Source organism: Labrus bergylta, chromosome 3, assembly GCF_963930695.1.
Source record: "Labrus bergylta chromosome 3, fLabBer1.1, whole genome shotgun sequence".
Taxonomy (NCBI): domain Eukaryota; kingdom Metazoa; phylum Chordata; class Actinopteri; order Labriformes; family Labridae; genus Labrus; species Labrus bergylta.
The window spans coordinates 29,658,729-29,672,013 of NC_089197.1; the positions used below are offsets into that span (position 1 = coordinate 29,658,729).

At 40.3% G+C, this 13,285-nt stretch overlaps 1 protein-coding gene across 1 annotated transcript; it reads right to left on the reverse strand.

Moving 5' to 3' along the window:
- Positions 1-8,563: 8,563 nt before the first annotated feature.
- Positions 8,564-13,266, reverse strand: LOC110002652 (protein phosphatase 1 regulatory subunit 3E). Its single transcript, XM_020658339.3, has one exon. It carries the CDS (start codon positions 12,919-12,921, stop codon positions 11,998-12,000), a length of 924 nt encoding a protein of 307 aa, XP_020513995.2. The 5' UTR covers positions 12,922-13,266; the 3' UTR covers positions 8,564-11,997.
- Between the last annotated feature and the right edge of the window lie 19 nt (positions 13,267-13,285).

The window sequence follows — 13,285 nt, forward strand, 5'->3', positions numbered from 1 at the left end:
CTCCATCTTGTAGGGAATAGCAAACCAAACAACTCATATGGCCTCTCATTGAAGCACCCATGACGCTGCTCTGAAACACAGCACACGAGAAAGACAATGTTGTTTTAACATTTTTGCACATAAGAGGGCAGCAGAGAGTGAGTCCGAAACCTCGGAGGGAAAAGTCACCATATGCAGAGCGTCAGTGCACACATGCATGAAGTGCACCCGTTTGGTTCATCACACAGAAATAGTTTCTCCTACACATGGTACGAGTGCTTTACAAAAAATAAAACAGCTGAGGCACGTGTCAAGACACTGGAGCTCAGTTTACCGGCATGTTGCATATCTTTCTCATAGTTTGTACATGCAAACATCATAAACATAATACCTTTTGACTTGTTGGACAGACACAATTCAAACTCTAAAATCTTTACTGTGATTTAGATGTTAGGTTTCTGTTTGTTATGCTTGGTCTATGCGTGGGGTCCTTGGGGTGGGGAGGGAGTGTTGGGTAGGTGGAGTGGGATAGGCAGGTGTGGGATATATTGGGGGAATTATTTTCTTTGCCCCCCTCATTTCCATTATTCTTTGCTTATCCATTCTTATCCATTCTCAAAAAAAATATTACATTTGCTTTTAAACGGTTAAATAATTCTAATGCTTCCACAAACAGTCTTGAGAGGTGTTATCATTCGAGTCTTTGCCAGTCTATTATAACGAGCAGGAACTACACTCATAATAGACTAACACATACACTTGCTCACGAACTCCACCCAGGCACCCTCCTGCACGAACATTGCTGAATGGATGCTCATGAGTGTGTAGTGTATATCATCTGCTGAGCTAGGAGGGTCCCTGGCAAAGGAAGACTACCGCGTGTCTGGTCACACAGTCACTCCATGTGACCTTCCTCAGAGAGAGATAGAAGAGAGTGCTTTGGGGTAGAAGCCAGACACACAGGGAGGTGTGTGAGAGTGCAGAAACATCATTATTTCATGAGACCTGTTGTGAGTGCTCTGCATCCAAAGGCCCCGGGACTTACGGAGATGTTGCCACCAGGCTGAAAATGATACAAGAGAAGGAAAGAGGACAACAAAAATATACACACAGCATGCTCACACACATGCAGATGTATATGCATGTTAAAATACAAACTCTCTCTGGTTTGGTGATCATTGCGTGGCTGCATCACATCTCCAGCACCCAACTGCAGGAAGAGACACTCCCCCAAACAAGCTCACAAATATCTGTTCTGACAGTAGTCACGTTTTGCTGAATCACTCACGCACTCGGCCCTGCTCCTAAACACCCGACAGGGTTTTTATTTAGAAATGAGTATGGGGTGGGAGTCAGTGAAATCATTCCCTGTGACAGAGTGCTGACGACACCCCTGCAGGGAGGAAGATGGTGTGGATGGACAGATGGGGTGTTGAAGTGACCCCACTGAGCACACACAAAGAAAGAGAGAGAGAGAACGGAGGCATCTTGGCGACTTTTACAGACCCTGAAGAAGCACACTAAGTGAGTACTGTTGTGTGGTCAATATAGTCCATCCATAGCATTAACAGAGAGCAACAACAACAACTTAAAGTTTTAATGTTCGACAAACAAAATGTAACCATCTCAGACATTTTAAGATTTGATGTGATTGATGAGACACTGTCTCAGTCACATCTTAAGGCTCTTTTTCATTCTATTTTTTATTTGATCTTAATACCTTAAAAGCATCCTCCTGGTTCAAATTATCTAATCAAATTAGCCCAATGCCCAAGCTTCTCCCCCCGTCACATCCAATACAAAACCACCAGCTTCCATCCTTGCCTATGCTATTTTATTTTGTTGTTACATAGACTGTATATATGAAGAGGATGTGGATTCTTGTTTTTGAAGCCAAGGAAGAAGTGCTTTTAACCTCTATTTTTTTCCAATAGCCAGAAGGGGGAGACACCACTGGGGATCAAATTGTCTCAAACCAGATGGCAAGATAAGCCTACATCTCATTTGAATTATTTCCTTTGTAAACATTTATTAAACATAATATCCAATTCATTTCAGTCCTCCTCAGCACAATTGACAAGTCTCTATCATAGCGTCGAGTCAACCAGGGTTAAAGATTTAACAATGACTATATTCACATTGTCTTCCAAATATGGATACCATTGGTTCCAAAAGAACTAAAATATCAACAGCCAAAATACTGAACTTGAGGCATTAAAAACGTTTAGAAACCTCTAAGTGGTATCACAATGTCTACATCAATTTCCTTGATACTATCTAATGTTGTTTTTTAATCATGGCTTTGTCTCCTTTGATGCAGCAGGGGGACTTTTGATGTTAGTGCATAAAATGTCATTTAGACATTCTGGCTCCAACATTATCAACAGTTTAGGGAATTGGCCCAGTCCTTTCTCAACATAGCAGAGCTCTGTTGAAACCTGCACAAAGCCAGATCCATTAAAAAAAGATTTCTCCTAGTTTAATATGAATACTGGCTTAGTATATATGAAGACCTGACCTAGATCACCAACAAAGAGCCACATCTTGTAATTTGACATCACTTCCTAACATCAAACATGCATCAACATACTTGTTCCTGAAAGAGAAAAAAATCCTGAATCCTCTTTCTGAAATATTGTGAAAAAGTCTTTCAGGACGCTGTTTTTAGAAACCATCCAATGTCGTCAATAACTTACTTATCTTAGCTTGACTGCCATTTTTAAAGTGGCAGTGGCGGACGTGTCAGCTGTGAACTGATGAAGCTTAATGTTCCACTGATTATCTCCTCTCAACACACGGTCCTTCAGAGTGTGTGAGTGTGCTCTCTGATGTGTGCTTTGTATAAGTGCTTGGTCTCTCCACCTGGTTGTCAGCCTCATATGCTTTCTGTTTATCCATCTGGGGTCAGACTGACATGATGAAGAGCCGATGAGAGGATGGAAACTGTCTGGATCAGTCGATTATTTATGAGTGCACCTCTGGCCCTGCATCCCTCCCTGAAATAAGTTTACAGTGTCTGCAGTGGTCTGAATGCTGATTGTGTTATTGGAACAGCAAGAAGGACAATAAACAAAGTGAGGATAGAGCAGATGGAGAAGAGAGTGAAGAGTATGAAGATGAAGATGTGAAGATAATGGACAATCTTTTATCTTATTGGAGAGCAAAAACACAAACACTGTTAATTATTTCTGCCTCTTGATGAATTATACATTTGGCCTTTTTTTAACTTGGAAATTGGCAATATTGTGTTTGTAACATTTACGCAGTAAAAGAATATTGGGCGTAGCAATAATACGAAATGAAAACAGTGGGGCATGTTAGAAAAAAAGGGGGGGAAATAAAGATGAAGAAGAAAATGTAAGCTGCACCTTCTGCATTATTCAGAGTCATAGTCCTGAGTGCTCATACAAAAAAACAGAACTTTGGTCTTTTATTTCATAATGTCTGGTCAACCTGAGAGCTCCAAAAGGAGATCAGCAGCATACTAAACAGCCATTGATGGTGGAGAGGCCTGCTTGTACAACGCTTTGCATTCCCATCTCAGAGTACGCCTAGATATTTTGAAGCTCGTTGAAGTTTTTCAGTGTCAGGCGTCACAGCATTTGCTGCACATAAAATAATATCTATCACCCAGTAGCCTGCCCATTGTACAGTACGTGTGCTCCAGCACCAGATATTCACAAGCAGTTGGTATAATATGATTGCTATTAAGAATATTTCAACCCACAGCTGCTGCATCTAACTCTGGACAATACAAACGAAAAACTATGGTGCTTATAGCAACACGACAATGAATACTAAGGAGTAGCATCAGACTTGTAGTAATATCTTCCACTCATAATGAACGTCAAGTGTTTCGAATTCCTCTTTTAAGATAAGATGAGATAAGATATACTTTATTCATCCCAGTAGGGAAATATAGGTATTCCAGCAGCCAGCATACATACAAACACACAACACGGGTCAACATAATATAAATATGCAATAAGTGTTTCAGCTTGCAATGAAAATCCCTAATGCCTACGACACACACACTTCTTGCAACTTAACTGGGTCTCCTGGGGGGGTAAGGGTTGGGAAGAAAAGTTTGTAAAACAAGCTGATCTTCTTCATGATCAAATGTAACTCCTGATTGAAATAACTGGCTTCATTAGCTGCCAAATTCTCCCCTAGAACACCAGCTGTACCCTGGCCCTTTCCCAATAGTCACAGTTCAGTATGCAGTACGTACTATTCAGTATGGAGTTTCAGTATACTGAACCCTCGTGGTCATTCAGTATGCATGTTTTGGGTCCACCTCAGTATACTGAACATTTCAGTATGCATACTAACTTCCAGGTTTTATGCAGTATGGATAGGATGCATCCTTTCAGGAAATGAATTGTATTTTACCCCCCACAATGCTGTGCGAAATTAAACGTAAATCATCACCTCACGTCACCTCTCCAAATCAAAACAAACGAGCGTGGATTAATTGAATCAATTTTTAATCTAGAGTTAAAGTCCCGACTGAAACCACTACTTTTAATTAACAACAGAAAATATAACAAATATCTGCATTATTATAAAACCTTTCCCCCTCTATTTAAATAATGATTTAACTATTTAAAAGCGTCTTTATTGGTTTATTTTATATTCAGTATCTTACTGTCTTTCATTTGTACTTTTCTTTATGTACTGTATTTTATTTAGTTATTCAATCTGCCTTTTACTTGATTTACATTGTGATATTGTTTTTTGTTTACCTGACTGTATATGTGCATTACTCTTACACAAAAAAAAAAAAAAAACGGGTGAATGCGGCCGGTTCAGGAAACGTAAATGATGTCACTTCCATACTGAATGAATCAGAAGAAGTAGGCACAAATATCTGCCTACCGTGTGTGCATACTGAATAGTAGGTACTAACAGTATGCAGCACGGATAGTACGTACTGCATACTGCATACTGAAAGATTGAGTAGGTACTTGGCAATTCGGATACGGCCCCCGTGTTTTCAGTGCTTCTTTCCTCAAAACATCTATGTGCATCAGCCAAGAACTGTGAGAGTAAAACACAATGAAAGAGTTGTGAACAACATAGCTCAATGATAATCTAGTTTTGTTTTGTTTTTCATGAAAAATTACCTCTTGGCGTTTGTTTTACCTGGCGTTGTTCGTCTTTATCCAAATGATCATGAGATTGTAGTGTTCTTGCTAATGTCCACTTACTATAGTGTGCTGTCAATAATGTACCCTTAATGTAACAATGAACAGTAGCAGACAACACATGGGTCAACTCTTTGTTTGTCTGGAGGCAAACCGTCTTGTGTAAGTAATTATTTATAAGCTTATCTGCCTCGAGTTTAGTATGCCGTCATGGCACATTGCCAATATTTGGTTGGGAAAGTATTTCCTCCAAAGCCTCTCAAACATACTTCCTCTATCATGTCTAAATATGGTGTGCGTAGAAACAAATCATCTTTCTCAAACATTTCTCGAACAAACATTTTCAACACAGTGGAAACTCCCACTGAGAAGTCTGAACAAAGAGCACTAATCAAGTCAGGACTTATCATCACTAATGATCACAATATTGGACTTAAGTAGTGATACATAATACTGAATGGTTACGAAGTAGCCCCTCATATTCATCATTACTTAATTATATTAGAAACCATATAATCCTCTACCTGAAGCGTGTGAAAGACATGTGCAGTAAAGAGGAGAAGAACGAAGTAAGCAAGAAGGCAGGCAGTTTGACAAAGATTCCTTCTGACTCCTGCCACCCCAGATTTGTACCTCTTCTATCTGAGTGAGTGTAGTGTACATGTGCAAAAATGAGTTCTGAGACAATAAGAAAGAGCTCAGTTTAACAAGAAGTTTCAGGGGAAGCAAAGTGAGTCATTTTCGTAATTTGCCCGGCAGCGTAAAGAGGAAGACTGCAAAAGAAACAGCTGTGTTCATAGGAATAAAGAAGCCATCTTGGTGTATTTGTATGAGTATACACAGTTCAAAACAAAAGGATGCCTTTTTTCAAAGTTGCAAAACATCATTTAGGAAATTAATTATTCTGGTCCAGAGAACTGAGACGAGGTTATGACTGATCTTTATAAAGCAGTCGTGACTGCAGCTGAGTCAGGATCGATCTCTAGGAACAGCATTCCTCTGAATGCACCGCATGAATTATTTACAGGGAAAATCATGAAACCTATTTGTGTACTTCATTATTGGAGCCGGAGGAAACACTTTGGGTGAGGTGAGAGAAGCTGCGCGGGTGGGATGGAAACAGCAATCTCATAATGCCGGACGCCTGAGGGAGAGAATAATTAAAACGTCATCATCACATGAACACAGCGGTTATATAAGCAGCTGTTCCGACACAGCATGACAGTGTTTACTGATTACAAACAGTAAATAATTACAACGAAGGAATAAAGCACATGCATGTGTCTGAAATATAGGGGGTGCTAGGATGCATGCTCCTGCTAAAATCCTGTAAAAAGTATGTCAAATAAATTCAAGGCAAGACAGAAGTATCCCTCTGCTGTTAAATCAAACTGTGCATGTCTTCACTTCCTGCTTCACCACTTATTGCAAGAGATATTTTAATTTTCTTTTATGTGTCTTCTAGGGAATTAAGTGGTTTTCCTTTCAAAGCAAGCTGCTGAGAAGCTCTAATCATAGAATTAAATTGGAATCTCACAGCAGGTTTTAATTGTCTGGCCATATGGATTCTTTCTGTGTGGCTGCTGAAAGCATTAAGCTAGCATCGCTGAGCTGCTACAAAGTGTCAGGATGCCGTCAACACAAGCATAAGTAAGTAAAAGTGTAACTCATCTTCCCCTGACTGTGGGCCAACACTGCTCAGTCGTCACGGCCTCAAGGTTTACATGAAGATTAAACAGGATCGGATATCTAATCTGACACAGAAACCCCCCCAAAACACAGAGAGCACAACATAAAAGAACAACATACACACATCTACACACCTATAGGATTACACTTTCCACCAGTCAAAGATGTATTACAACACAGCGCACATTAAAATACTTTTAATTCCTTAAATGAAAGAGTGTGAGGCTTTGTGTACGCACTCTGGAGACTGCAGCTTTTTTCAATTTCACACTTGCTTGGTGGTTGTTTTTATTGAATAGAAGGCTATGTAGGGTTGTGGGGTAGAGGGACGCAATTGTGATCTCAGGTATCTTCAAGTTACACCAGAGGGATAACCACTAAAATCACAATCTATTGAATAGGAGGGGGGGGGGGGGGGAAGGAACCTAAACAATTACAAGTTAAACAAATAAGCTTCATTTTTGTAACAGCACTGAGATTATGAGAAACAAAACCACTGATAAGAAGAACAAAGAAACTCACTACAGCTGAGACAAAAAGACGAGGTCAGAAATTCCCAGCACCAACAAACTACACTTGTAGAGCTGCTAGAAATAGTAAACAAGTTGAGAGGTGCTTATGCAGAACCACACATTTCTAAAAGGCAAAAGAAACACAGAGACTAACATTCAGACTGACAATGAGCCAGCACAGAGTGCTGCAACTCAAGGGAACAAGCTTAACACACCTGGGCTAAATCAGAGCCAATCATTCACACACACACACCTGACACTGCACTGAGATGATCACCTCCCCACACTCAGTGAGTGACCAGTGTGAGCTCCAAAGGCTTTAGAGTTGAAGATTGATAGTATCTTTGTTTTCATTCAACTAAACAACAGAATCAACAGCACAGAAAGTGTCTGATTGGCATACAACTTAGATGGTAATATATGGTATTTGTTTAACCCTTGAAATACAGGGAGGTACTTCTGCAAGCACAGGCTCCGCCCACACATTTTAGCTCAAGCCTCAATTAGGATCTAACATTTTTTTAAATCTTTTTCCGTCGTAAATGGTCTCCTTATCACAGATTGTCATTAGAAATTATGTGTTTTCTATGCTTTTTAGCTTGTAACTGTATAACTTGTCATGCATGCATTCGTCTTTAGGCCCATAAGTGATGCCAAGGTTTGGGGATTTTTGAAAATGTAAATCTAATTTATTAACAGAGAGGTTTCTACAAACGGCTTATCAGGAAAGCAGAAGGGTTTGTCAAAGGTGTGTAACCAAAAGTGAAAGGGTAAACAGAAAAGCATTTTCATCATTGCTTGTTGTGGTTATTCCCCTTTACACAGCTCTCCTGCTCTTCTTCCTGCCTGCAGCTCTAACTCATCCCTCTCATAAACAGAGGAGAGAGAGAAAGGGGGGGGGGGGTGGTGTCATGTGATCAATTCAAGGACATGTCCACAGCCCTGTCTACAATGGCGATGGCTACAGCCCACTGCGGAGTGCTGCTTTGTGTATGGGGATCTGCTGCTAAAAGTCATTAGACAGCAAGGGAACAATCACATTAAAAGCTCTGTAATCACACACTGCACATCCCCAGTCAGTCTGAGAGGTGTGGTTTTAGAATTTGATAGGTTTGATAACAATATTATGTCAAAGTTTGTATGTTATGTTAACATAATAAGATGGGAGAAATAATATGAAGGGCAATGGTACAGAGGTTATAATGGATGATTAACATCATCAGTAAAGGTAGAGAGTTTGTGTTCCATCACAAATGCTTTTATTGACCATTGTTTTGACAAAATAAAGGTCACATTAAAAACTAAACAAAAAAATAAAGTTATGTTTCAGCTGTACGTGCCAATATGGATAACATTCACTGCCAAAAAATAGACTGCATCAATACAGATTAACACAATCATATGAATGAAGATGTTAACAGGGCTTTGCTTACAAAATAAAAAAAACTCACTGAAATAAATGAAGTGCCATATAATGATTATAAATAATACAGATCTAGGCTTTCAGTGACAGTCACAGTGAGAGAGAACAAAAGCAGTAACATGGGACAAAGGATGGTAAACACCTTGGTTAGTAGCTATTCACAGGAGAAGTTTCATACAGTATATATATGGCAACTTGCAATCCTGCTCCTTTCCTTGTCCTCACTCGAAGTGCATTCTGTGACTGAGTCATCTACAATCATAAGTCACCCATCTCCAAAGTTTTCAAAAACCAAAGTGCTTCTTGTTTTAATTGTTTTTGCCAAGACACCTCCCTCTGTCCACCTTATCATCCACGTGCAATTACGCTATCTCTGTACAAAAAATCACTTGCATTCTTCCAGCTTCGCTTCATGTCTCTGAGTAAAACTAACATTTTAGTAAGGCAGAGTGCACATATAGTTTCGCACACTGGGTTTCAAATAGTCAATTACTTCAGATACACGGCTCACATTTTTAGATATACTTCAGGGAAAACTCCCAATAACCACTTTTGAAAAATATCTTCAAGAGACAAATGATCTCTGTTAGTTATATTACCAGTTAAAAGTAGACTTAAGTCATATTATCTGAATATAATTTAAATATATTAAATTTGATAGTAAGTGTGCTTTAGTCCTCTTTCACATTTAGGCTCTTTCAATTTCCCAGCCCCTTCAGAAAACAAACTTTCTCCATTCAGATCTCTCAATTCTGCTTTTCAGATGTTTCAAAATACACACAACATAGAACAGTAATAGGCGGACATTCAATATGAAACATTTACACATTTACATACATATATATATATCAGTGACTGCTGATGCAAAATGTTTTGCATTCATTAGGATGAGCATGTAAATGAGACCAGAAGTCCTACATTTCCTTTATGGCAGGGATGCACCAATAACAACAGTAAGGTGATATAACCAGATAGCGTGCTTCGATACATTTGGTGCTTTTAAAGTAAAGTTCTATTTCTTTCATGACACCAAAACTAAAGAGTAACGTGATGGTACATGGAGACAGTATGTTATTCAGAAAAGCTTCCCGAGACTGTACGTTATTTTTGTAAAGACAGAAAATCTGGCCAGTAATTGTTCATGCTCAAATTGCATAATTTAAAAACTACATATCAGTGCCTTGATTGACTGATTGGTATTGATGTTCTCCCGTGTACTTGTGTAAGCATTCTCTGACTTGATAAATGAATGCTTATACAACATTTACACAGACCATAGCAGACAAAACTAACACACAGTAAGCTCTGCAATGGCTGGACATCTTATATCCACAGTGTTGAAATAAAAAGGTAAAATAAATGAATCTCTGCATATCGTAAAGCTGCAGTTAGGGAAAGCAAAACTGTATATAATATTTAAAAATCTAGCATAAAGCAAGTATGATGGATTGACAGTGGAGCCTATCCAAACACTAAGTGGTTAAAGTGATGGTACTTTTCCACATCCCAACCTGCTGGCCTTTTTAAATGGAGAGCTTCCCTCTTAGGCCACGATGATGTAAACAAAAGCACACAGCATTTGAATGAAAAGCACCCTCAGTTATTACCCTCTCTTACTGAACTTGAGGCTCAACTTCCTGCTCGCCCATAAACATCACACAATTATCAAGAAGTGTTGGACCTTTTGCATTTCATCAATCTTGTTTGTGTACAGCATGCAAGCTTGAATACACCTGAAAAAAATACTTATTTCCAGTAAATCAATGACTAAACCTATGGATGCAACATGTAGTCTGCAGAGGGCGGGCTGGTTGTGTAACATCAGGCTACTGGTATAAAAATAAGTAATCAGACAACAGTTTTCCATCTGTCAGCCAATTAGGTGAAGTAGCACTATTCTTGCACAGTGGTTAATGCGGGTAATATCATGTACCCTTACAGCATTGGAGACCATTAACACACAGTTGTTGTTGTTGGTGGTGGTGGTGAAAAAGCTACTTTTTCTGCAGACAATACTTTGTGACCAACTAAATGTGATAAAGAAAGTTAGAAATAAAACAAAGGATTGTGTATTGAGTCTTTAAATGTACAATAATATAAAATTGACTGCTAAAAAAGTCCTGAAGAAGAGGAGGAGCGTGTCCACAAGTATTCTGAGGTAATGTATTCAGGCAAAACTGCTACTAAAATCATGTTTCCAGGGAGGAGAACGATCACCTCACAGTATAGTATAGAGTGTTCAAGCCCATGCTTTATAAACCAGGCCTTTATCATTTTATAGAATATATATTGACAAGTCTGGGAACATTACATTTCTCAAGGAAACTTTAAGCTTATTGTCTTTAGACTTTGGTCAGGCCTCGATTTTTACATCAGTACAGTAAAAACTAATTACAGTGCATGGTTTTTGAATGGTCGTGAATATGGGACTTCAAGGTAGCTTTTTGACGAAGTAATATTTAGCAGATTTGGGGCCTAAAGATACTGAGAGATTAATTTAAAGTGTCTGGAAGGCTTGAGTCTATTTTAAACTCAAAGTGATGACCATCTACTACTTTTTTCCAGCCAAATGGAGAAAACACTATACAACATTCAATGTACATTTTCCCCCCATCAAGTCTAAAAATAAGGCATCTTTCAGTGACGAGATATTGGGAAATTATACATCGATATCAATCAATTAACTCTGCAACATAAATGTGTATTTTTCCCCGAGCCTGCAGGAGCCCAAAAAAGGGAATTCTGCTGTAGGTTCACTTGGCATGTTAGCCAAGGTGAAATGTTTTCTGCTTCTCATTAGGACGATGTTTGTTGCATACATGCAAAACAAACTTATGATTCAAAAATCTCCATGCCACCGAATTAACGCTCATCATCTCCTGATAGGAGCAGTGATGCTTGAAGTCGACGTTGCCCGGCACGTTTTCCGTGGCACGTGTTTCTACATTACATAACGTGAACATGCCCTCCCAAAGGGCACCCAGCTGTACAGAGCCCAGATATCAAGGCAAATTATCACACAGCATCCAACACCCGGCACCTGTTAAAGGATTTTAAAGTGGTCTGCATCACTCAATCTATAACCACAGCAGGGCAAAAATGAAAGTTACTGAAGGTTATTGTTTTCACTGTAGCTGAAAATGGCAGAAAAAAAAATCGTCTTACACAGCCTACAGTCATAATTAAGGTACCCGGGATCAGTTACGCGTAAATTACGCACACAGCGTGCCGCTGCAGACGACAAAGCTCAGATAAAATGAATCCATCCGTTCTCCCACTCTCGCGGCGGGGACATCTTGTACCGGTGACGCCGCACTTTGTAGTTGTTTCCATTATTATTGTCCCAGTACTCCTTTCCCTTGACACAGTATTTGATTGCAAACTGCAATGTGCCTCCATTGTCGAAGGAGGTAGGCATGACGATCTTGAAACAGAATTTATCAGTGTCACCGTCACACGAACTGGGCACATAGGACGCCAGACTGTCCATAAATGTGATCCAGTTGTTCAGAGAATAGCGCAAAGAGACGCTCTTCTGAAAAGCCAGATTCAACACGCGCACAAACCCAGAGAGGCTGAATTCATCTGCCTGCACACACTCCAACATGACTTTCACCTCCCTCACTTTTTGCTCAAAGCCGGGGAGAGTGCCTGGGTTGGTGAACTGCAGCTCCATGAACACAGAGTGCGCAGGAGCCCGTGGGAACTTTGTGTCCAACTGATTAAGGGGCAGCGGTCCTTTGGGGAGTTTTGCCCAAATGCGCTCCGGCACCTCTGGCTCATCTGTATCATCGAAATGCTTCACTGTTATGAGCTCCAGGCCCAGAGAGTCAGCGAATCGGACTTTTTTCTGACTAGTTGGACTCCTGCTGCGAGAGATCTCTAACTTTGCTCTGTCTGTGGGGGTGGGGAGCGATTTGCACCTCCGCCGCAGGTTTGGACTCTGTGGAGGCTTCAGGAAGATCTCTCTGCCCCGCGGTCTCTCATCCACAACGGTGTCCTCAATGGGCTCACATGTACCGTTCATCAGGTCAAAATCATCCCCATCTTCCAGCCTTGTGTTGGCCGCTGCTAGGCTACCGAACAGTCCAGCTATGCAGCTGTAGTTCCTCGGCAGGCAGTTCTTAGGAGGCAGCATGATCACGACCGTATGCACAGGCTCTGCTTCCATAAAACACAGATGTCTCTGCACTGCAGAACCGGAGTGGACGTGATGGAAAAGACCGGCGTGTGGAGGGATGGAGCAGTCAGGTGTCAGCGTGCCCCAGCGCGGATAGGTGCTCGGGCTGCGTCAGAAGCTGACACTGCGAGCTGGGGACCAATAAAGCAAGCTGTTGAAGTGCGCAAGCCGAGTGCGAGGCAAAGTATGAGTTTGATCCTGCAGATGGTCACTTTACATTTTCCAGAGGATGAGGAAATAAAAACACATTTCTCATTATTTATAAAAATCAAAAAGAGAAAAGGCTTCTTTCTTCTCTCATTTTCAGTTTGGTTTGGCGCACACGAGTGAACATAGTGTCCTCTCTCACAGCCGA